The sequence below is a fragment of the Cherax quadricarinatus genome, chromosome 1 (assembly GCF_038502225.1).
Source record: "Cherax quadricarinatus isolate ZL_2023a chromosome 1, ASM3850222v1, whole genome shotgun sequence".
Classification (NCBI taxonomy): domain Eukaryota; kingdom Metazoa; phylum Arthropoda; class Malacostraca; order Decapoda; family Parastacidae; genus Cherax; species Cherax quadricarinatus.
The window spans coordinates 18,275,716-18,300,736 of NC_091292.1; the positions used below are offsets into that span (position 1 = coordinate 18,275,716).

General features: G+C 39.6%; 1 protein-coding gene across 2 annotated transcripts in view; it reads left to right on the forward strand.

The window, feature by feature from the left end:
- The window catches only part of Pdhb (Pyruvate dehydrogenase E1 beta subunit), a 126,158-nt gene that overhangs the window by 44,205 nt on the left and 56,932 nt on the right, over nucleotides 1–25,021 (forward strand). For both annotated transcript variants that reach the window (XM_053774938.1, XM_070100799.1), the window contains exon 6: nucleotides 17,046–17,226. In XM_053774938.1, the coding sequence (XP_053630913.1) occupies nucleotides 17,046–17,226 (181 nt within the window). The remainder of the gene's footprint in view (nucleotides 1–17,045; nucleotides 17,227–25,021) is intronic.

Consider the following 25,021-nt stretch of genomic DNA (forward strand, 5'->3'; position numbering starts at 1 on the left):
AGGATGATCCCATGAGTTCATATGATACATTTCATAATATTCCATTCATTTTAGTGCTTGCAACTGCTAAATAAGTCACCATGGCTCCAAAGAATGTTATAGTGCCAGCCCTTTGGTAAAGAATGTGAGAAACACATAATTTAAGAAAAAGTTTGTAGAAAAATACAAAGGTGGTGGTGGTAGAGTTGAAGCAGTTGTGATAGAGGTAGAGGGTAGTAGTGATGATGGTAGAGGGTGGCAGTGATGGTGGTAGAGGGTGCTAGCAGTTGTGATAGTGGTAGAGGGTGGTAGTGATGGTGGTAGCAGTTGTGATAGTGGTAGATGGTGGTAGAAGGTGGTAGTGATGGTAGTAGAGGGTGCTAGCAGTTGTGAAAGTGGTAGAGGGTGGTAGTGATGGTGGTAGAGGGTGCTAGCAGTTGTGAAAGTGGTAGACAGTGGTAGTAATGGTGGTAGCAGTTGTGATAGTTGTAGAAGCTGGTAGTGATGGTGGTAGAGGGTGCCTTCTTCAGTGATTCAGCAATTCTACCAACTCCTCCAATGTTGTTGGAGTTATATAGGGCTACAGAAAACACCACCGCCTCAGCTGCTGCTTTACCACCATTAAGGACGGCTTGCTCTCAGTGGCCCTTATACACCCAACAACACAACACAACACCTCTCGTGATATACATAATATACTTATTTTATTCATTCTAGAGTATATTCCATGTTTCTATGTTATTAATATTGTTTATTATGTCATATTAGTTGAATTGTGATAGATAAATAAACTGTAGAGTTGATATTAGTGTCATATTCTCCAACAATAAACTCGCCTTCCCTCCCTCTGCCATACACCAACAAAAGTCTTCAATAAAAGGTAAGTGTGATGCTAAATGTTCATTTATACATTTTATTAGTGCTTTACATTTATTTGGCATTCTTTTCTGCATGTAAATCTATATTTAAGCTAGGAAAGTGACCCTTGAAGTGACCTCGAGTCCTTATGGAGGGGGATTCCCCTTCCAAACAATAACCTCTCTTCCCTCTCTCCTCCTCCCTGTCTTCCATTCATCAACAACAGCCTTCAGTAAAGGTAACTGTCATGTTGAATGTTCATTCTTTTGTGCATGTATATCTATCTTTAAGGTAAAAAAAAAAATTGTTGAAACTTCTAAGTGTCTGGAACGAATTAATTGGATTTCCATTATTTCTTATGGGGAAAATGGATTAAAAAATCGTCAATTTCGATAATAGTCACACTTCCAGGAACGGATTAATTACAAAAAACGAGGGACCACTGTACTTAGTGAAGGAATTCAAGGAAACTGGTTATTTTTATACAGCAGAACTTGAGTACTGGAAATGGGAAGTACAATGTCTGCACTGTAAAGGAGGGGTTTGGGATATTGGCAGTTTGGAGAGGTATGTTATATATCTTTATATAGGCTTCTAAACTGTTGTATCTGGGGCACCTCTGCAACGACAGTGATTATGTACGAGTGAGGTGAAAGTGTTGAATGATAATGAAAGTATTTTCTTTTTGGGGATTTTCTTTCTTTTTGGATCACCCTGCCTCAGTGAGAGATGGTCGACTTGTTTAAAAAAAAAAAAAAAATGTTGTAGATAATAGAATGTGATTCAGCCAGGTTTGCAAAATCGCCTATCAGCGTGTACATGTGTGTTTGTGACAGTATGTTAATAATTTCGTATATAATATTTGTGTATAAATAACAGTTGGCAATGAAATCAAAAGTTTACTACAAAACATAATTTTCCTACCATAAAAACCAAGAAAACTAAAAAAAAAAATGGCAAAAAGTAGTAAATATGTAGAATTTCTACAAGTGGCAGTACTCCATGTTACCATCAGGTGATCCCCAAGTGCCAACTTCACTGCCTCATATCTCGGTAAGTACTGACCCTAATTTTTTTTGTTCTATAACACTTAGAAAAATATTCTCTATTTCTATATTTTTTTTTTTTAATAGTATTTGGGGCACTGGGCGAGAGAACGTATATATACGTTCGGACCGTTTAGAGGTTAATGAAAAAATGACGTAGGATTTTAGAGCTTGAAAACCTGAATATAGCTGTGAGGCGAGTACTGACAGGTATTTAACCCTTTCAGGGTCGACAGGCCCACTTCTAAACTTGTTCTCAGGGTTGTAAATTTTTTGAAAAAAAAAAAAAAAAAAAAAAATCTTGTGAAATGACAGAGAATCTTTTCCCGATCATAATGACACCAAAAGTATGAAATTTGATGGAAAATTTACGGAATTATGCTCTCGCGAAGTTAGCGGTCTCGATGACGTTTACACAATGGCGATTTCACCCACTTTGAGCCCTATTTTTGGCCAATTCCAATGTATCAGTTGACAAAAATCATAGCTATTTTGCTGGAACTCCACTTTCTCTATCGAAATTGGCATATTTGACAATTTCACACAAATTTCAAAAGATACCAATTTCTAAATAGGGTCCAGAATAAACAAGACAGACATTTCTGGCACTAAAATAACATTTCTTCTGTTCACTAGTCACGTCCCCAGGCCTCTTACATTTGTTTTGCTTTCCACTTTGAATTTTTATTCTCGCAAAAAAAAAAAAAATAGAAAATTTTCTGTTATGCAGACTACTGCATTAGTGTAGAAATGGTATAAATAATATCAGTGCACTTGTGAAAGAATATTAGACTCGCCTGTTGATGTGTATTGGATGTGTGGCATGATTTGTTTACTTTTGAACTTTGGCAAAAATTGAACATTTCTGCTACTTTGAGCTCAATTTCAAGGTACTTTTCATTGTGACACCAATCAAAATCATCTCAGTTTCTGTAATATGTCTTCCATTCTATAAAATGAGACCAGGAAAACTAGAATACAACCATAAATACCATACGAAAATACACTGCAAAGTCACTGTTTTAAAGCAAAAACACGGTCAGAGTTTTTTTTTTTTCTCATTGTGCACTGTGTGCTGCAGGATTTTTTTATACTGTGCACACTGACCACATAGACCCATTCTTTCATATGTAGGCCTACCAGCTTTCTCTCGCTAGATTTGAAGGCGCTAGAATTTATGCGTACTGGTACGGCACCAACCCTGACGTGCAAGCCGTACTAGTATGGCACCAACCCTGAAAGGGTTAAAAAATTTTGTTGCCCTTTCTGATGAAGGGCTTTTGAGCCAAGAAATTGGACATACCCTTCCTTGAATCAAACTTGATTGCTTCTTATTCCCCAGGCACTGTATGACCTTTGTAGGCCCAGTGCCTTTTCCTAAATGTAACTAACTCAACTTGATAACTGAGACTCAGTCTATGGCATTGAAGTTGTGCATATCACTAAAATGATTATACAGATTATATTAATTTATTTTTAGCTACACTTTTATGTGGATATGAGGCATGGGCTTTAAGCTATTTCATTCAGTTTGGAACCAGAGCTGCAAATGTTCCACTTAACACTAAATGGATCACCCATCACAAGACTCAGAGGGAAAATTCCTAGGAATCCACCTAGACAGTAACCTCAAATTCCAGACACATATACAACAAATTTCCAAGAAAATCTCTAAGACAGTAGGCATACTATCAAAGATATGGTACTATGTTCCACAATCATCTCTCCTTGCACTGTATTACTCACTCATCTACCCTTATCTCACATATGGAATTTGTGCATGGGTGTCAACATCAAATCACCTAAGGCCTCTAATAACCCAGCAAAAGGCTGCAATCAGAATAACAAATTCACACTCGTGACAGCATACTCCACCTCTGTTCAAAAGTCTAAATTTGCTCTCCATAAAGGTAGTAGGTTGGTAGACAGCAACTGCCCAGGGAGGTACTACTGTCCTGCCATACATGTACAAGTATAAATATACACACCCCTCTGGGTTTTGTGCTATTTTCTTTCTAGTTCTTGTTCTTGTTTATTTCCTCTTATCTCCATGGGGAAGTGGAACAGAATTCTTCCTCTGTAGGCCATGCGTGTCATAGGAGGCGACTGAAATGCCGGGAACAGGGGGCTAGTAACCCCTTCTCCTGTATATATTACTAGGTTTGAAGGGAGAAACTTTCGTTTTTCCTTTTGGGCCACCCCACCTCGGTGGGATACGGCTGGTACGTTGAAAGAAAGAAGAATATATATATATATATATATATATATATATATATATATATGATGATGATGATGATGCTGTGCTTATGGGAGATTCTAAAGAAAAATTGCAAAGGTTAGTGGATGAGTTTGGGAATGTGTGTAAAGGTAGAAAGTTGAAAGTGAACATAGAAAAGAGTAAGGTGATGAGGGTGTCAAATGATTTAGATAAAGAAAAATTGGATATCAAATTGGGGAGGAGGAGTATGGAAGAAGTGAATGTTTTCAGATACTTGGGAGTTGACGTGTCGGCGGATGGATTTATGAAGGATGAGGTTAATCATAGAATTGATGAGGGAAAAAAGGTGAGTGGTGCGTTGAGGTATATGTGGAGTCAAAAAACGTTATCTATGGAGGCAAAGAAGGGAATGTATGAAAGTATAGTAGTACCAACACTCTTATATGGGTGTGAAGCTTGGGTGGTAGATGCAGCAGCGAGGAGACGGTTGGAGGCAGTGGAGATGTCCTGTTTAAGGGCAATGTGTGGTGTAAATATTATGCAGAAAATTCGGAGTGTGGAAATTAGGAGAAGGTGTGGAGTTAATAAAAGTATTAGTCAGAGGGCAGAAGAGGGGTTGTTGAGGTGGTTTGGTCATTTAGAGAGAATGGATCAAAGTAGAATGACATGGAAAGCATATAAATCTATAGGGGAAGGAAGGCGGGGTAGGGGTCGTCCTCGAAAGGGTTGGAGAGAGGGGGTAAAGGAGGTTTTGTGGGCAAGGGGCTTGGACTTCCAGCAAGCGTGCGTGAGCGTGTTAGATAGGAGTGAATGGAGACGAATGGTACTTGGGACCTGACGATCTGTTGGAGTGTGAGCAGGGTAATATTTAGTGAAGGGATTCAGGGAAACCGGTTATTTTCATATAGTCGGACTTGAGTCCTGGAAATGGGAAGTACAATGGCTGCACTTTAAAGGAGGGGTTTGGGATATTGGCAGTTTGGAGGGATATGTTGTGTATCTTTATATGTGTATGCTTCTAGACTGTTGTATTCTGAGCACCTCTGCAAAAACAGTGATAATGTGCGAGTGTGGTGAAAGTGTTGAATGATGATGAAAGTATTTTCTTTTTGGGGATTTTCTTTCTTTTTTGGGTCACCCTGCCTCGGTGGGAGACGGCCGACTTGTTGAAAAAAAAATATATATATATATATATATATATATTTTTTTTTTCAACAAGTCGGTCGTCTCCCACCAAGGCAGGGTGACCCAAAAAAGAAAGAAAATCCCCAAAAAGAAAATACTTTCATCATCATTCAACACTTTCACCACACTCACACATTATCACTGCTTTTGCAGAGGTGCTCAGGATACAACAGTTTAGAAGCATATACGTATAAAGATACACAACATATCCCTCCAAACTGCGAATATCCCAACCCCCTCCTTTAAAGTGCAGGCATTGTACTTCCCATTTCCAGGACTCAAGTCCGACTATAAGAAAATAACCGGTTTCCCTGAATCCCTTCACTAAATATTACCCTGCTCACACTCCAACAGATCGTCAGGTCCCAAGTATCATTCGTCTCCATTCACTCCTATCTAACACGCTTATGCACGCTTGCTGGAAGTCCAAGCCCCTCGCCCACAAAACCTCCTTTACCCCCTCTTTCCAACCCTTTCGAGGACGACCCCTACCCTTCTTTCCTTCCCCTATAGATTTATATGCTTTCCATGTCATTCTACTTTGATCCATTCTCTCTAAATGACCAAACCTCCTCAACAACCCCTCTTCTGCCCTCTGACTAATGCTTTTATTAACTCCACACCTTCTCCTAATTTCCACACTCCGAATTTTCTGCATAATATTTACACCACACATTGCCCTTAGACAGGACATATCCACTGCCTCCAACCGTCTCCTCGCTGCTGCATTTACCACCCAAGCTTCACATCCATATAAGAGTGTTGGTACTACTATACTTTCATACATTCCCTTCTTTGCCTCCATAGATAACGTTTTTTGACTCCACATATACCTCAATGCACCACTCACCTTTTTTCCCTCATCAATTCTATGATTAACCTCATCCTTCATAAATCCATCCGCCGACACGTCAACTCCCAAGTATCTGAAAACATTCACTTCTTCCATACTCCTCCTCCCCAATTTGATATCCAATTTTTCTTTATCTAAATCATTTGATATCCTCATCACCTTACTCTTTTCTATGTTCACTTTCAACTTTCTACCTTTACACACATTCTCAAACTCATCCACTAACTTTTGCAATTTTTCTTTAGAATCTCCCATAAGCACAGTATCATCAGCAAAAAGTAACTGTGTCAATTCCCATTTTGAATTTGATTCCCCATAATTTAATCCCACCCCTCTCCCGAACACCCTAGCATTTACTTCTTTTACAACCCCATCTATAAATATATTAAACAACCATGGTGACATTACACATCCCTGTCTAAGACCTACTTTTACCGGGAAGTATTCTCCCTCTCTTCTACACACCCTAACCTGAGCCTCACTATCCTCATAAAAGCTCTTTACAGCATTTAGTAACTTACCACCTATTCCATATACTTGCAACATCTGCCACATTGCTCCTCTATCCACTCTATCATATGCCTTTTCTAAATCCATAAATGCAATAAAAACTTCCCTACCTTTATCTAAATACTGTTCACATATATGCTTCAATGTAAACACTTGATCTACACATCCCCTACCCACTCTGAAGCCTCCTTGCTCATCCGCAATTCTACATTCTGTCTTACCTCTAATTCTTTCAATTATAACTCGACCGTATACTTTTCCTGGTATACTCAGTAAACTTATTCCTCTATAATTTTTACAATCTCTTTTGTCCCCTTTCCCTTTATATAAAGGGACTATACATGCTCTCCGCCAATCCCTAGGTACCTTCCCCTCTTTCATACATTTATTAAACAAAAGTACCAACCACTCCAACACTATATCCCCCCCTGCTTTTAACATTTCTGTCATGATCCCATCAGTTCCAGCTTCTTTACCCCCTTTCATTCTACGTAATGCCTCACGTACCTCCACCACACTTACATTCTGCTCTTCTTCACTCCTAAAAGATGGTATACCTCCCTGGCCAGTGCATGAAATTACCGCCTCCCTTTCTTCCTCAACATTTAAAAGTTCCTCAAAATATTCTCGCCATCTACCTAATACCTCCCTCTCCCCATCTACTAATTCCCCTACTCTGTTTTTAACGGACAAATCCATACTTTCCCTAGGCTTTCTTAACTTGTTTAACTCACTCCAAAATTTTTTCTTATTTTCATTAAAATTTCTTGACAGTGCCTCTCCCACTCTTTCATCTGCTCTCCTTTTGCACTCTCTCACCACTCTCTTCACCTTTCTTTTACTCTCCATATACTCTGCTCTTCTTATAACACTTCTGCTTTGTAAAAACCTCTCGTAAGCTACCTTTTTCTCTTTTATCACACCCTTTACTTCATCATTCCACCAATCACTCCTCTTTCCTCCTGCCCCCACCCTCCTATAACCACAAACTTCTGCCCCACATTCTAATACTGCATTTTTAAAACTATTCCAACCCTCTTCATATATATATATATATATATATATATATATATATTATATATATATATATATATATATATATATATATATATATATATATATATATATATATATATATATATATATATATATATATATATATATATATATATATATATATATATATATATATATATATATATATATATATATATATACACATCCATCCATCCATCCATCCATCTAGGTTTTTCTCCTTTTTCTAAATAGCTCTTGTTCTTCTTTATTTCTTCTATTGTCCATGGGGAAGTGGAAAAGAATCTTTCCTCCGTAAGCCATGCGTGTCGTATGAGGCGACTAAAATGCCGGGAGCAATGGGCTAGTAACCCCTTCTCCTGTAAACATTTACTAAAAAGAGAAGAAGAAAAACTTTATAAAACTGGGATGCTTGAATGTGCATGGATGTAGTGCGGATGACAAGAAACAGATGATTGCTGATGTGATGAATGAAAAGAAGTTGGATGTCCTGGCCCTAAGCGAAACAAAGCTGAAGGGGGTAGGGGAGATTCAATGGGGGGAAATAAATGGGATTAAATCTGGAGTATCTGAGAGAGTTAGAGCTAAGGAAGCGGTAGCAATAATGTTGAAGGATCAGTTATGGAAGGAGAAAAGAGAATATGAATGTGTAAATTCAAGGATTATGTGGATTAAAGTAAAGGTTGGATGCGAAAAGTGGGTCATAATAAGCATGTATGCACCTGGAGAAGAGAGGAATGTAGAGGAGAGAGAGAGATTTTGGGAGATGTTAAGTGAATGTATAGGAACCTTGGAACTAAGTGAGAGAGTAATTGTGGTAAGGGACCTGAATGCTAAAGTAGGAGAAACTTTTAGAGAGGGTGTGGTAGGTAAGTTTGGGGTGCCAGGTGTAAATGATAATGGGAGCCCTTTGATTGAACTTTGTATAGAAAGGGGTTTAGTTATAGGTAATACATATTTTAAGAAAAAGAGGATAAGTAAATATACAAGATATGATGTAGGGTGAAATGACGGTAGTTTGTTGGATTATGTATTTGTAGATAAAAGACTGTTGGGTAGGCTTCAGGATGTACATGTTTATAGAGGGGCCACAGATATATCAGATCACTTTTTAGTTGTAGCTACACTGAGAGTAAAAGGTAGATGGGATACAAGGAGAATAGAAGCATCAGGGAAGAGAGAGGTGAAGGTTTATAAACTAAAAGAGGAGGCAGTTAGGGTAAGATATAAACAGCTATTGGAGGATAGATGAGCTAATGAGAGTATAGGCAATGGGGTTGAAGAGGTATGGGGTAGGTTTAAAAATATAGTGTTAGAGTGTTCAGCGGAAGTTTGTGGTTACAGGAAAGTGGGTGTTGGAGGGAAGAGCGATTGGTGGAATGATGATGTAAAGAGAGTAGTAAGGGAGAAAAAGTTAGCATATGAGAAGTTTTTACAAAGTAGAAGTGATGCAAGGAGGGAAGAGTATATGGAGAAAGAGAGAGAGGTTAAGAGAGTGGTGAAGTAATGTAAAAAGAGAGCAAATGAGAGAGTGAATGAGATGTTATCAACAAATTTTGTTGAAAATAAGAAAAAGTTTTGGAGTGAGATTAACAAGTTAAGGAAGCCTAGAGAACAAATGGATTTGTCAGTTAAAAATAGGAGAGGAGAGTTATTAAATGGAGAGTTAGAGGTATTGGGAAGATGGAGGGAATATTTTGAGGAATTGTTAAATGTTGATGAAGATAGGGAAGCTGTGATTTCATGTATAGGGCAAGGAGGAATAACATCTTGTAGGAGTGAGGAAGAGCCAGTTGTGAGTGTGGGGGAAGTTCGTGAGGCAGTAGGTAAAATGAAAGGGGGTAAGGCAGCTGGGATTGATGGGATAAAGATAGAAATGTTAAAAGCAGGTGGGGATATAGTTTTGGAGTGGTTGGTGCAGTTATTTAATAAATGTATGGAAGAGGGTAAGGTACCTAGGGATTGGCAGAGAGCATGCATAGTTCTTTTGTATAAAGTCAAAGGGGACAAAAGAGAGTGCAAAAATTATAGGGGGATAAGTCTGTTGAGTATACCTGGTAAGGTGTATGGTAGAGTTATTATCGAAAGAATTAAGAGTAAGACGGAGAATAGGATAGCAGATGAACAAGGAGGCTTTAGGAAAGGTAGGGGGTGTGTGGACCAGGTGTTTACAGTGAAACATATAAGTGAACAGTATTTAGATAAGGCTAAAGAGCTTTTTGTGGCATTTATGGATTTAGAAAAGGCGTATGACAGGGTGGATAGGGGGGCAATGTGGCAGATGTTGCAGGTGTATGGTGTAGGAGGTAGGTTACTGAAAGCAGTGAAGAGTTTTTACGAGGATAGTGAGGCTCAAGTTAGAGTATGTAGGAAAGAGGGAGATTATTTCCCAGTAAAAGTAGGCCTTAGACAAGGATGTGTGATGTCACCGTGTTTGTTCAATATATTTATAGATGGGGTTGTAAGAAAAGTGAATGCGAGGGTCTTGGCAAGAGGCGTGGAGTTAAAAGATAAAGAATCACACATGAAGTGGGAGATGTCACAGTTGCTCTTTGCTGATGACACTGTGCTCTTGGGAGATTCTAAAGAGAAGTTGCAGAGATTGGTGGATGAATTTGGTAGGGTATGTAAAAGAAGAAAATTAAAAGTGAGTACAGGAAAGAGTAAGGTTATGAGGATAACAAAAAGATTAGGTGATGAAAGATTGGATATCAGATTGGAGGGAGAGAGTATGGAGGAGGTGAATGTATTCAGATATTTGGGAGTGGACGTGTCAGCAGATGGGTCTATGAAAGATGAGGTGAATCATAGAATTGATGAGGGGAAAAGGGTGAGCGGTTCACTGAGGAGTCTGTGGAGACAAAAAACTTTGTCCTTGGAGGCAAAGAGGGGAATGTATGAGAGTATAGTTTTACCAACGCTCTTATATGGGTGTGAAGCATGGGTGATGAGTGTTGCAGCGAGGAGAAGGCTGGAGGCAGTGGAGATGTCATGTCTGAGGGGAGTGTGGTGTGAATATAATGCAGAGAATTCGTAGTTTGGAAGTTAGGAGTAGGTGCGGGATTGCCAAAACTGTTGTCCAGAAGGCTGAGGAAGGGTTGTTCAGGTAGTTTGGACATGTAGAGAGAATGGAGCAAAACAGAATGACTTTAAGAGTGTATGAGTCTGTAGTGGAAGGAAGGCAGGGTAGGGGTCGGCCTAGGAAAGGTTGGAGGTAGGGGGTAAAGGAGGTTTTGTGTGCGAGGGGCTTGGACTTCCAGCGGGCATGCGTGAGCATGTTTGATAGGAGTGAATGGAGAGAAATGATTTTTAATACTTGATGTGCTGTTGGAGTGTGAGCAAAGTAACTTTTATGAAGGGATTCAGGGAAACCGGCAGGCCGGACTTGAGTCCTGGAGATGGGAAGTACAGTGGACCCCCGCATACCGGACGCCTTGCATAACGGACAGTCCGCTTACCGGACGCTTTGATCGCTAAAATTTTGCCTCGCATACCGCCCAAAAACCCGCTCAGCGCCCTTCGTCCGAGACGCATCCAATGTGCGGCCTGAGCCACGCTCACATGTTCCGCCGGTGGCATTGTTTACCAGCCAGCCTCCGCGGTAACATCCAAGCATACAATCGGAACATTTCGTATTATTACAGTGTTTTTGGTGATTTTTTTCTGGAAAATAAGTGACCATGGGCCCCAAGAAAGCTTCTAGTGCCAACCCTACAGCAATAAGGGTGAGAATTACTATGGAGATGAAGAAAAAGATCATTGATAAGTATGAAAGTGGAGTGCGTGTCTCCGAGCTGGCCAGGTTGTATAATAAACCCCAATCAACCATCGCTACTATTGGTGGTACAGCTGCTGCTGCTGCTGTACCACCGTCAGCTGCTGCTGCACTGTCAGCTGCTGCTGCACTGTCAGCTGCTGCTGCACTGTCAGCTGCTGCTGCTGTACCACCGTCAGCTGCTCCTGCTGCTGTAGTACCGTCTGCTGCTGCTGTAGCATCGTCTGCTGCTGCTGTAGCATCGTCTGCTGCTGCTGTAGCATCGTCTGCTGCTGCTGTAGCATCGTCTGCTGCTGCTGTAGCATCGTCTGCTGCTGCTGTAGCATCGTCTGTTGCTGCTGTAGCATCGTCTGTTGCTGCTGTACCACCGTCAGCTGCTGCTGCTGCTGTAGCATCGTCTGCTGCTGCTGTAACATCATCAGTTGCTGCTGTAGCATCGTCTGCTGCTGCTGTAGCATCGTCTGTTGCTGCTGTACCACCGTCAGCTGCTGCTGCTGCTGTAGCACCGTTGTTGGTGTGGCTTATTGAGAATACCAAGAAACAATTAACCCCAGAGGATTTGCCACCCAGGATAGCCCAAAAAAGTCAGTGTCATCGAAGACTGTCTAACTTATTTCCATTGGGGTCCTTAATCTTGTCTCCCAGGATGCAACCCACACCAGTCGACTAACACCCAGGTGAACAGGGAAAATGCCTGGAACTAGTGCTCATATTGGTGAATTTAGAGCCAGCAAAGGTTGGTTTGAGAGATTTAAGAATCGTAGTGACATACACAGTGTGATAAGGCCTGTTCTGGAAGAAAATACCAAACAGGACCTACAGTACTCAGGAGGAAAAGGCACTCCCAGGACACAGTGTCTCATCAGTCATTGCTGCATCTTCAATAAAGGTAAGTGTCATTTATTCTTCATTTAGTAGAGTAGTACATGCACAATATATATTGTGCATGTACTACTCTACTATTGTGCATGTATCCTTCTCTTTGTGTGTAGGAAAATGTATATTTCATGTGGTAAAAATTTTTTTTTCATACTTTTGGGTGTCTTGCACGGATTAATTTGATTTCCATTATTTCTTATGGGGAAAATTCATTCGCATTCCGAACATTTCGCATAACAGCCAGCCCTCTTGCACGGATTAAGGTCGCTATGCGGGGGTCCACTGTACAGTGCCTGCACTCTGAAGGAGGGGTGTTAATGTTGCAGTTTAAAAACTGTAGTGTACAGCACCCTTCTGGCAAGACAGTGATGGAGTGAACGATGGTGAAAGTTTTCCTTTTTCGGGCCACCCTGCCTTGGCGAGAATCGGCCAGTGTGCTAATAAAAAAAATAATAATAAAAATAAAGAACATCCACACTTATTCATGTGCCTACTACATACATAGAACAATACATGCAAACATAAACCCTCCACTCAAACTACTACTCACCAACCTTAACAGGACACACGACCCTAACACAAGACACAGATCTCTTTTTGATGTACCCCATGTCCATATCACACTGTGTAAAAACTCTATGCACATAAAGGGCCCCAAAATCTGGAATTCATTACCAGATCATACTAAAGTAACGAGGCCCAAAAATAAGTTTAAGACTCTTCTAAAAAACCACTTACTCACCCAGGACTAAATAATCAATGCTCAATATTTAACATTACCAATAATTCTCCCAATTACATACTTAAATCTTAAAACTTCAAGACATCATCATGTTTGTTATACATGCACATTGTAATTTGACAAATTTGTACAACTATAATGCTTCAATATCGAAATGTTCAAATTTCATTGTTTCAAATACTCAATTGTACTTCATGTGGTAAATTGCTTACTGTAATTTCTACCACTGAACCTTTCATTGCTTGTTAATTTTAAGTTAATTTTTAAGCCTGCCCATAATGCCCTGCATGCAAGGGGCTTTTGGCATGTACACCCAAGAACTATAATCCCTTATACAACTATGTATCATGTCCAAATAAAATATATGAGTATGAATATGAATAGGAGGATTAGTCTAGAGGAGGAGTTGTCATAATTGGGAGTAATATATGGTGTGGATATTTTGATAACATAAATTTGGGATTTTATAATTCTTGTGTCCTTTCTGTCAAGAAATCCTCAAGTGCTTGCACATCAAACCATAAATACAATAACTATGATATAAAAAGAATAAAAAAATTTTTTTTTTTACCTTATAGATAGATTTATATGCACAAAAGAATGAACATTCAATGTGACATTTTCCTTTACTGAAAGCTGTTGTTGATGAATGGAAGGCAAGGAGGAGGAGAGAGGGAAGAGAGGGTGTTGTTTGGAAGGGGAATCCCCCTCCATAAGGACTCTAGGTCACTTCAGGGGCCACTTCTCTAGCTTAAATATAGATTTACATGCAGAAAAGAATGCCAAATACAGTAGACAGTCATTTAGCACGAGTTTATTTGGCACGATTTGGGTATTGCACGAGTGAAGAATTGTGGCACAATTTTATGTAACATGTCGTGTAATTAATTTAACTCGGTTCAGTTTGTGGGAAGGAAAAAAAAAAAATCTCTTTTGCTCAAGTGGCCGCCATGTTGTGGAGCAGCCGGGGAGCCCTCCAGCAATCCCCTGCCACTTCCCAACACCACCCCACCATCCCAGCGTTCATAATTCATACACATCCAGTCTTTCTCTGCTACAATGCAGCTGTGTTTGTGAATTGTTATATTTTAATTACTGTATCTTGTCTCTGCCAAGAAATCATGACACCCAGTAGCCATACCAGTGTTGCTGAAAGTGGCACGAAGAGGTATAAGCACTTCAAGTTTTAGAATTAACAAAGAAACAAAGATATTATACAGATAACCTGTAGCCGTAATGAAGTGTTACTTTGTACACAGAAAAAGAGGTAAATATAAGTTTGTGTAACTTACTGAATGACTGACTTACTGAGTGACTTGACTGACTTCCTTAATGACTGACTTACTGAATGACTTGACTGACTTACTGAATGACTTGACTGACTTACTGAATGACTTGACTGACTTACTGAGTGACTTGACTGACACTCCAGTACAACCATCGACTTAAGTACCAGAACCCTTACCATCCCCCTCAGCCCAGTAGGGCCACAGCATAACTCCACTCTCTTCACAATCATCCACACACACCAGCACCCACAATTTAAGGTAAGAAATACTATTACTTCTGTTACATTTGTAGTCTTAAGCAGTAAAAACAACATTATACATCATAACAATGAACTAAAACTATATATTCACTTTTATTTTTGTAAGATGTGGAGGTCAAAAAAAAAGTTTTGGCTTTTTGGGGGCTCCCAGGAATGTAAACCTATTTTTCCCATAAGTTCTTCAGTTCATCTCGCACGATTTTACTAAATACGGCTTTTTTCAGGAACATAACTACCATGCTAAATGACAGTCTACTGTAAATGTAAAGCACTAATAAAATGCATAAATGAACATTTAACATCGCACTTACATTTATTGAAGACTCATGTTGGTGTATGGCAGACGGGGCAGACAGAGCGGAGGCAAGTTTATTGTTGGAGAATAGGACACTAATATCAACTGTACAGCTTATTTATCTATCACAATTCAACTGATATGACATAATAAACAATATTAATAATATAGAAACATGGAATATACTCTAGAATGAATAAAATAAGTCATTATGTATGTCACAAGAGGTGTTCTGTTGTTGTTGTTGGGTGTATAAGGGCCACTGAGAGCATAACCCGTCCATAATGGTGGTGAAGCAGCAGCTGAGGTGTCGGTGTTTTCTGTAGCCCTATATAACTCCAACAACATTGAAAGAATTAGTAGAATCAATGAAGAAAGCACCTTCTACCACCATCACAACCACTACTACCATCACAACCACTACTACCATCACAACCACTACTACCATCACAACCACTACTACCATCACAACCACTACTACCATCACAACCACTACTATCACAACCACTACTACCATCACAACCACTACTACCATCACAACCATTACTACCATCACAACCACTACTCTCACTACTACCATCACAACCACTACTACCATCACAACCATTACTACCATCACAACCACTACCACCATCACAACCACTACCACCATCACAACCACTTCCACCATCACAACCACTACTGCCCTCTACCACCATCACTACCACCCTCTACCACTATCACAGCTGCTACCACCCTCTACCACTATCACAGCTGCTACCACCCTCTACCCCCATCACTACCACCCCCTACCACTATCACAACTGCTACCACTCTACCACCACCACCACCTTCGTATTTTTCTACAAACTTTTTCTTAAATTTTATGTTTCTCACATTCTTTACCAAAGGGCTGGGACTAGAAGCTTTCTTTGGAGCCATGGTGACTTATTTAGCAGTTGCAAGCACTAAAACGAATGGAATATTATGAAATGTATCATATGAACTCGTGGGATCATCCTCACTCACTGATTGGGAATGGAGTGTGAAGTGGCTCGGGGCCATGCGTACGCATCCCAGACGAACGACTATTTGCGAGTCAAACGATGATTCGTGGGTCAATGTTTGATGAAAAAAAAGTTATGATTTCCGAAAATTAGGATTTCGAGCCTTACGAAAAACAAGGATCCACTGTATTAATAGTCACTGGTAACCTGTTACACAGTCTGGGAGCTACACAAGAAAAGGCTTTTTCTCTTTTGCAGAGAAGTGGAGCATAGAAATTAGGAAAAAGTGTTACCAAAGGTATAATTCAGAAGGCTGAGCTAGGGTTGTTGAGATGGTTGGAGCATTTATAGAGGTTGAAGCTGACAGGATGACTAAGAGAGTGTATAAATCAGGAGTGGAAGGAAGGAGGGACAAAATTAAACCCAGGAAAGTTTGATGGAAGGGGCAAAGAAGGTTTTGAGTACTAGGGGTTTGAGCATTCAGCAAGCATGTGTGAGCATGTCAAATCAGAGTGAGTGGAGAATAATGCTGTTGGAGTGTGATCAAGGTAATATTTATAAAGGGATTCAAGGAAACCAGTTAGACAAACTTGAGTCCTAGATGATGTGTTCAGTCCATCAGTCTTGATAAAAGTACAGTATATGTGCAGAGAAGGGGCCTATAGCAGACCAGTGAAGTGAAGCAGTTAGAGGTGGTGTTATTGGTGGACAAAATCCATTATTGGAAGTAGATCATGTTTTTAGGTTAGGTAAGCATTGAGGAATTCCATACATCAAGATCCCAAGATATTGCTGTCTGACAGGTATGAGAAAACCAGCAAGATGATGAATAAGATGCTTGAATGGAACTTTGAGAGAAAGACCTCAGGGGCCAAGATTCTTATATTTTTTAGAAGGAACTATCACACTTGGCTCTAAAAAGTAGTTTTAAGGCCTAAGGTAGAACTGGGACATTTTGAAAGTTTTATAATTTTTGCATATATGTATACATTTATACATTAGGATGTAAAAAGTCAAGTGATAGTATTGGAAAGAGGGAAGTGGTTGATTTTGTTTTACTTAAAGACAGTGGGAATGATCAAGAAATTAAAGATGGTGGTAAAGTACTAGAAGTCAGAATTTACATGTTTTCCAGGTGGTATCTCCTTATTCATCTGAAGATGCAAAAGGCCTTTTGAAGGCAGCCATTCGTGACCCTGATCCTGTAGTTGTGTTGGAGAATGAACTCCTGTATGGAACATCATTCGATGTTTCTGATGAAGTTCTATCCAAAGACTTTGTGCTTCCCTTGGGCAAGGCTGTAGTGGAACGTGAAGGTAAGTGGATATGGTACTATTCTTAATTGAGAGCTGGCATGCAGGGTTGGTCAAGTAAAATCTGATCTTTTACCGGGTTCTACCCAGATATTGATTTTTTTTCCTGGTAAAAACCTGATGAAATTAATCAGTAATCAATCCACATGCATGTTTTATTGTTTTGTGGTGCTTCTGTGAACAACCTATTTTACAATCTAGGATTTAATCAAGAGTGCAAAAATTATAAGAAAATGTGTTAATCAAGGAATACAGTCTCGGCATCTTTCCATTCATATTTCATGTATATCAAATATTTCTGTTCTAGGTAGTAGGTGGTGGACAGCAATTGCCCAGGGAGGTACAGGTTAACCATCACTAATCCAGCAATCAGTAATCCGGTTCCATCAGTAATCTAGCACTAATTTCGGCTAGTCGTTTTGCTTTAAAATCATAAGAACCTACTGTAGTAGTACCCTACTGTTTGATAGGAGTGAATGGAGACGAATGGTTTTTAATACTTGACGTGCTGTTGGAGTGTGAGCAAAGTAACATTTATGAAGGGGTTCAGGGAAACCGGCAGGCCGGACTTGAGTCCTGGAGATGGGAAGTACAGTGCCTGCACTCTGAAGGAGGGGTGTAAATGTTGCAGTTTAAAAACTGTAGTGTAAAGCACCCTTCTGGCAAGACAGTGATGGAGTGAATGATAGTGAAAGTTTTTCTTTTTCGGGCCACCCTGCCTTGGTGGGAATCGGCCAGTGTGATAATAAATTATATATATATATATATATATATATATATATATATATATATATATATATATATATATATATATATATATATATATATATATATATATATGTATATACATACATACATATATATGCAAATATATACATACATATATATATATACATATATATACATACATTTTTTATTTTTTTTTTATTATCACACTGGCCGATTCCCACCAAGGCATGGTGGCCTGAAAAAGAAAAACTTTCACCATCATTCACTCCATCACTGTCTTGCCAGAAGGGTGCTTTACACTACAGTTTTTAAACTGCAACATTTACACCCCTCCTTCAGAGTGCAGGCACTGTACTTCCCATCTCCAGGACTCAAGTCTGGCCTGCCGGTTTCCCTGAACCCCTTCATAAATGTTACTTTGCTCACACTCCAACAGCACGTCAAGTATTAAAAACCATTTGTCTCCATTCACTCCTATCAAACACGCTCACGCATGCCTGCTGGAAGTCCAAGCCCCTCGCACATAAAACCTCCTTTACCCCCTCCCTCCAACCTTTCCTAGGCCGACCCCTACCCTGCCTTCCTTCCACTACAGACTGATACACTCTTGAAGTCACTCTGTTTCACTCCATTCTCTCTACATGTCCGAACCACCTCAACAACCCTTCCTCAGCCCTCTGGACAACAGTTTTGGTAATCCCGCACCTCCTCCTAACTTCCAAACTACGAATTCTCTGCATTATATTCACACCACACATTGCCCTCAGACATGACATCTCCACTCCCTCCAGCCTTCTCCTCGCTGCAACATTCATCACCCATGCTTCACACCCATATAAGAGTGTTGGTAAAACTATACTCTCATACATTCCCCTCTTTGCCTCCAAGGACAAAGTTCTTTGTCTCCACAGACTCCTAAGTGCACCACTCACCGTTTTCCCCTCATCAATTCTATGATTCACCTCATCTTTCATAGACCCATCCGCTGACACGTCCACTCCCAAATATCTGAATACATTCACCTCCTCCATACTCTCTCCCTCCAGTCTGATATCCAATCTTTCATCACCTAATCTTTTTGTTATTCTCATAACCTTACTCTTTCCTGTATTCACTTTTAATTTTCTTCTTTTGCACACCCTACCAAATTCATCCACCAATCTCTGCAACTTCTCTTCAGAACCTCCCAACAGCACGGTGTCATCAGCATAGAGCAACTGTGACAACTCCCACTTTATGTAATTCTTTATCTTTTAACTCCACGCCTCAGTGGGAAATGGCCAACCTGTTAAAAAAAAGCATATGTAGTATGACCTAAGAGTAAGTAGGAGTAGCAAGACGTACCTGAAATATTGCATGTTTGTGAGACAGAAAAAAGACACCAGCAATGCTACCATCATGTAAAACAATTACAGGCTTCCATTTCATTCTCACTTGCCAGGATAGTAGTACCTCCGTGGGCAGTTGCAGTGTAATATATTTTTTCTTTTTATTTTTTAACACATCGGCCATTTCCCACCAAGGCAGGGTGACCCAAAAGAAAGAAAACCCCTAGAAAGAAAGAAAAAACTTTCATTATCAATCAGCACTCACCATCACTCATACATAATCACTGTTTTTGCAGAGGCGCCCAGATACGACAGTTTAGATAGTCACTCCAAACTGCCAACATCCCAAACCCCTCCTTTAAAGTGAAGGCATTGTACTTCCCATTTCCAGGACTCAAGTCTGCCTAACCGGGTTCCCTGAATCCCTTTACAAAATATTACCCTGCTCACACTCCAACAGCTCGTCAGGTCCCAAAAACCATTTGTCTCCATACACTCCTAATACGCTCATGCGCGCTTGCTGAAAATTCAAGCCCCTCGCCCACGAAACCACTTTTACCCTCTCCCTCCAACCTTTTCGAGGATGACCCCTTCCCTGCCTGCCTTCCCCTACAGATTTATACATTCTCCAAGTCATTCTACTTTGTTCCATTCTCTCTATATGACCAAACCACCTCAACAGCCCCTCTTCAGCCCTTTGACTAATACTCCACACCTACTCCTAATTTTCACACTAGGAATTCTCTGCATAATATTTACACCACACATTGCCATTAGACAGGACATCTCCACTGCCTCCAGATGCCTCCTCGCTGCAACATTTACAACCCAAGCTTCACACCTATATGAGAGTGTTGGTACCACTATACTTTCATTCATTCCCTTTTTTGTTTCCACAGATACCTCAATGCACCACTCACCTTTTTCCCTTCCTCAATTCTATGGTTAACCTCATCCTTCATAAACCCACCCACTGACAAGTCAACTCCGAAATATCTGAAAACATTCACTTCTTCCATACTCCCTCTCTCCAATGTGATATCCACTTTTTCGTCATCTAAATCGTTTGATACCCTCATCAGCTTACTCTTTTCTATATTCACTTTCAATTTTCTACCTTTACACATCCTACCAAACTCGTCCACTAACCTTTGCAACTTTTCTTCAGAATCTCCCAAAAGCACAGTATCATCAGCAAAAAGTAACCGAGTCAACTCCCATTTTGTATTTGATTTCCCATAATTTAATCACACCCCTCTCCCCAACACCCTAGCATTTACTTCTTTTACAACCCCATCTATTAAAATATTAACCCTTTGACTGTTTTGGTCGTATATATACATCTTACGAGCCACAGTTTTTGATGTATATGTATATATACTCATAAATTCTAGCAGTTTCAAATCAAGCAGGAGAAAGCTGGTAGGCCCACATGTGAGAGAATGGGTCTGTGTGGTCAGTGTGCTCCATATAAAAAAAAATCCTGCAGCACGCAGTGCATAAAGAGAAAAAAAAACTCCGATCGTTTTTTTTTTAAATTAAAATGCCGACTTTGTGGTCTATTTTTGTATGATATTTATGGTTGTATTCTCGTTTTCTTGGTCTCATTTGATAGAATGGAAAACATATTATAGAAATAGAGGTGATATTGATTGGTTTTACTATAAAAAGAAATGGAGCTCAAAGTAGGGGAAATGTTTGATTTTTGCCGATGTTCAAAAGTATACAAATGATGTAATTTTCCAATAAATATCCAAGTACCCATTCTAATATGCAGTCATGAATGGGTTGACATTATTTATACAATTATTACAATATTGTAGTAGTCTGCATAACAGTGAATCTTCTATTTTTTATTTGAATAAAAATTCAAAATAGAAAGCAAGAGTAATATCAGAGGAGCCTGGAGACGTGACTGATGAACAAAGATAATGTTATTTTAGAGCCAGGAATGCCTACATTGTTCATTCTGAACCCTATTTTGAAATTGTTATATTTTTTAATTTTCGTGAAATTGGCCAAATTGCAAATTTCTGACCACGTTATTGGGTAGTTGAAATTGATAAATGGGCAGTTTCTTGTACTCAATCAATAGAAAAAATGGAATTCTAAAGAAATAACCATGAGTTTGGTCAACTGGAATAATGGAATTAACCAAAAATAGGGCTCAAAGTGGGCGAAATCGCCGATTCGTAAATATCGCCGAGGTCACTAACTTCACAAGAGCGTAATTCCGTCAGTTTTCCATCAAATTTCGTTCTTTTGGTGTCATTACAATCGGGAAAAGATTCTCTGTCATTTCATAAGAAAAGATATTCTTTTTTAAATTTTGCGACACCAGGAGACACCTCAGGATTTGGGGTTGCGACAGTCTTGGGGTTAAACAACCATGGTGACATTACACATCCCTGTCTAAGACCTACTTTAACTGGGAAGTAATCTCCCTTTCTCCTACACACCCTAACCTGAGCCTCATAAAAACTCTTTACAGCATTTAGTAACACTTGCAACATCTGCCACATTTCTGCCCTATCCACTCTATCATATGCCTTTTCTAAATCCTTAAATGCATTGAAAACTTCCTTACTTTTATCTAAATACTGTTCATACATAATCTTCAATGTAAACACTTGATCTACAAATCCCCTACCCACTCTAAAGCCTAATTGCTCATCTTCAGTTCTGCTTTCTGTCTTACCTCTAATTCTTTCAATAATAACCCTACCGTACACTTTTCCTGGTATCCTCAGTAAACTTATTCCCCTATAATTTTTACAATCTCTTTTGTCCCCTTCTCTTTATATAAAGGAACTATACACACTCTTTGACAATCCCTAGGTACTTTCCCATCTTTCATACATTTACGTGTTAAACAAAAATGCCAAACACTCCAACACTATATCCCCTCCTGCTTTTAACATTTCTGTCATGATCTCGTCAGTTCCAGCTGCTTTACCCCATTTTATTCTGTTTAATGCCTCACACACCTCCCCCACACTCACATCCTGCTCTTCTTCACTCCTAAGAGATGTTATACCTCCTTGACCAGTATATGAAATTACCGCCTCCCTATCTTTATTGACATTTAAAAGTTCCTCATAATATTCCTGCCATCTACCCAATACCTCCAGCTCCCCATCTACTAACATAAGAACATAAGAAAGAAGGAACACTGCAACAGGCCTACTGACCCATGCGGAGCAGGTCCATGTCCGTCCCCCCTGGATTAGCCCAATGACCCACCCAGTCTGGTCACCTCCACTCAAGGAAGGAGAACAGCACCAGACCCAGCAGCACAAGCTAGTCAGGTTCAACTCACACCCACCCACACCCACTCATGTGTTTATCTAACCTATTTTTAAAACTACACAATGTTTTAGCCTCAATAACTGTACTTGGGAGTTTGTTCCACTCATCCACAACTTTATTACCAAACCAGTACTTTCCTATATCCTTCCTGAATCTGAATTTTTCCAACTTGAAACCACTGCTGTGAGTCCTGTCTTGGATGGAAATTTTCAGCAAGCTATTTACATCCCCTTTATTTATTCCTGTTTTCCATTTATACACCTCGATCATATCCCCCCTAATTCTATGCCTTTCGAGACAGTGCAGATTCAGGGCACTCAGTCTATCCTCAGAGGGAAGATTTCTGATACATGGGATCTTTGTCATCCTCCTCTGTACGTTTTCCAGAGCATTTATATCCTTTCTGTAATACGGCGAACACTTATGCACTGTTGTCTTGGATTTAGATTACTGCTAACCAGAACTCCTAAATCCTTTTCGCAATCAGTAGTATTAAGATGTGCATTATTTAGTTTATATGTTGCATGGTTATTTTCCTATCCAACATTTAGAACTTTGCATTTGTCTATATTAAACTGCATCTACCACTTCTTCGACCATTGCATCAGTCCATTCAAATCATCCTGGAGTGCTCTAGTGTCCTCATTAGAATGAATTGGATGGCCTATTTTGGTGTCATCAGCATATCTGTTTTTAACCGACAAATCCATTCGTTTCCTAGGCTTTCTTAATTTGTTTCTCACTCCAGGATGTTTTTCTATTCTTGGCAAAATTTCTTGACTGCCTCTCCCACTTTATCGTTTGCTCTTCTTTTGGTCTCTCTTCACCTTTCTCTTATTCTCCACATACTCTGCCCTTCTTATATCACTTCTGCTTTGTAAAAACCTTTCATAATCTGCCTTTTTCTCTTATCACACCCTTCATCATTCCACCAATCACTCCACTTTCCTCCTGCACCCATCCTCCTATAGCCACAAACTTCTGCCCCACAATACTGCATTTTTAAAACTACCCCATCCCTCTTCAATCCCCCCACTACCCATACTTGCACTAGCCCACCTTTCTGCCAATAGTTGCTTATATCTCACCCTAACTTCCTCCCCCCTTAGTTTATAAATTTTCACCTCTCTTACTTTCTTTTGCCCTTTTCATTTTGTCCCATCTACCTCTTACTCTGACTGTAGCTACAATTAAATAATGATCCAATATATCCGTTGCCTCTCTATAAACATGTACATCCTGAAGCCTACCTATCAACCTTTTATCCACCAATGCATAATCTAACAAACTACTTTCATTACGTGCTAAATCATACCTTGTATATTTATCCTCTTTTTCATAAAATATGTATTACTTATTACCAAACCTCTTTCTACACATAGTTCAGTTAAACGTTCCCCATTTTCATTTACCCCTGGCACCCCAAATTTACCTACTACTCCCTCCACAACATTTTTACCCACTTTAGCATTGAAATCCCCAACCACAAGTACTCTCACACTTGGTTCAAAACTCCCCACACATTCACTCAACATTACCCAAAATCTCTCTCTCTCCTCTACACTTCTCTTCTCCAGGTGCATATACGTTTACTATAACCCACTTTTCACGTCCAACCTTTATTTTACTCCACATATTCCTTGAATTAATGCATTTATAGTCCCTCTTTTCCTGCCATAGCTTATCCTTCAACATTATTGCTACTACTCCTTTAGCTTTAACTCTGTTTGAAACCCCTGACTTAATCCCATTTATTCCTCTCCACTGAAACTCTCCCACCCCCTTCAGCTTTGTTTCACTTAAAGCCAGGACATCCAGCTTCTTTTCACTCATAACATCCAAAATCATCTTTTAACATTCACACAACATCCATGCACATTCAGACATCCCACTTTGACAATTTTCTTCTTCTTATTCTTTTTAGTAATTATTACAGGAAAAGGGGTTACTAGCCCATTGTTCCTGGCATTTTAGTTGACTTTTACAACATACATGGCTTACGGAGGAAAGATTCTTATTCCACTTCCCCATTGATATAAATGGAAAAGTAATAAGAACAAGAACTATTAAGATAAAATGAAAGCAAATCAGGTGAGTGTGTATAAATAAACGTGTACATGTATGTGTAGTGTGACCTAAGTGTAAGTAGAAGTAGCAAGATGTACCTGTAATCTTGCATATTTATGAGACACAAAAGACACCAGCAGTCCTACCATCTTGTAAAACAATTACAGGCTTTCGTTTTACACTCACTTGGCAGGATGACCCAAAAAGAAAGAAAATACCCAAAAAGAAAATACTTTCATCATTCAACACTTTCACCTCACTCATACATAATCACTGTTTTTGCCGAGGCTCCCAGATTCAACAGTTTAGAAGCATATATAGTGGTCCTTCAATAATCGTCCATAATCCGTTCCTGGAAGTGGGAC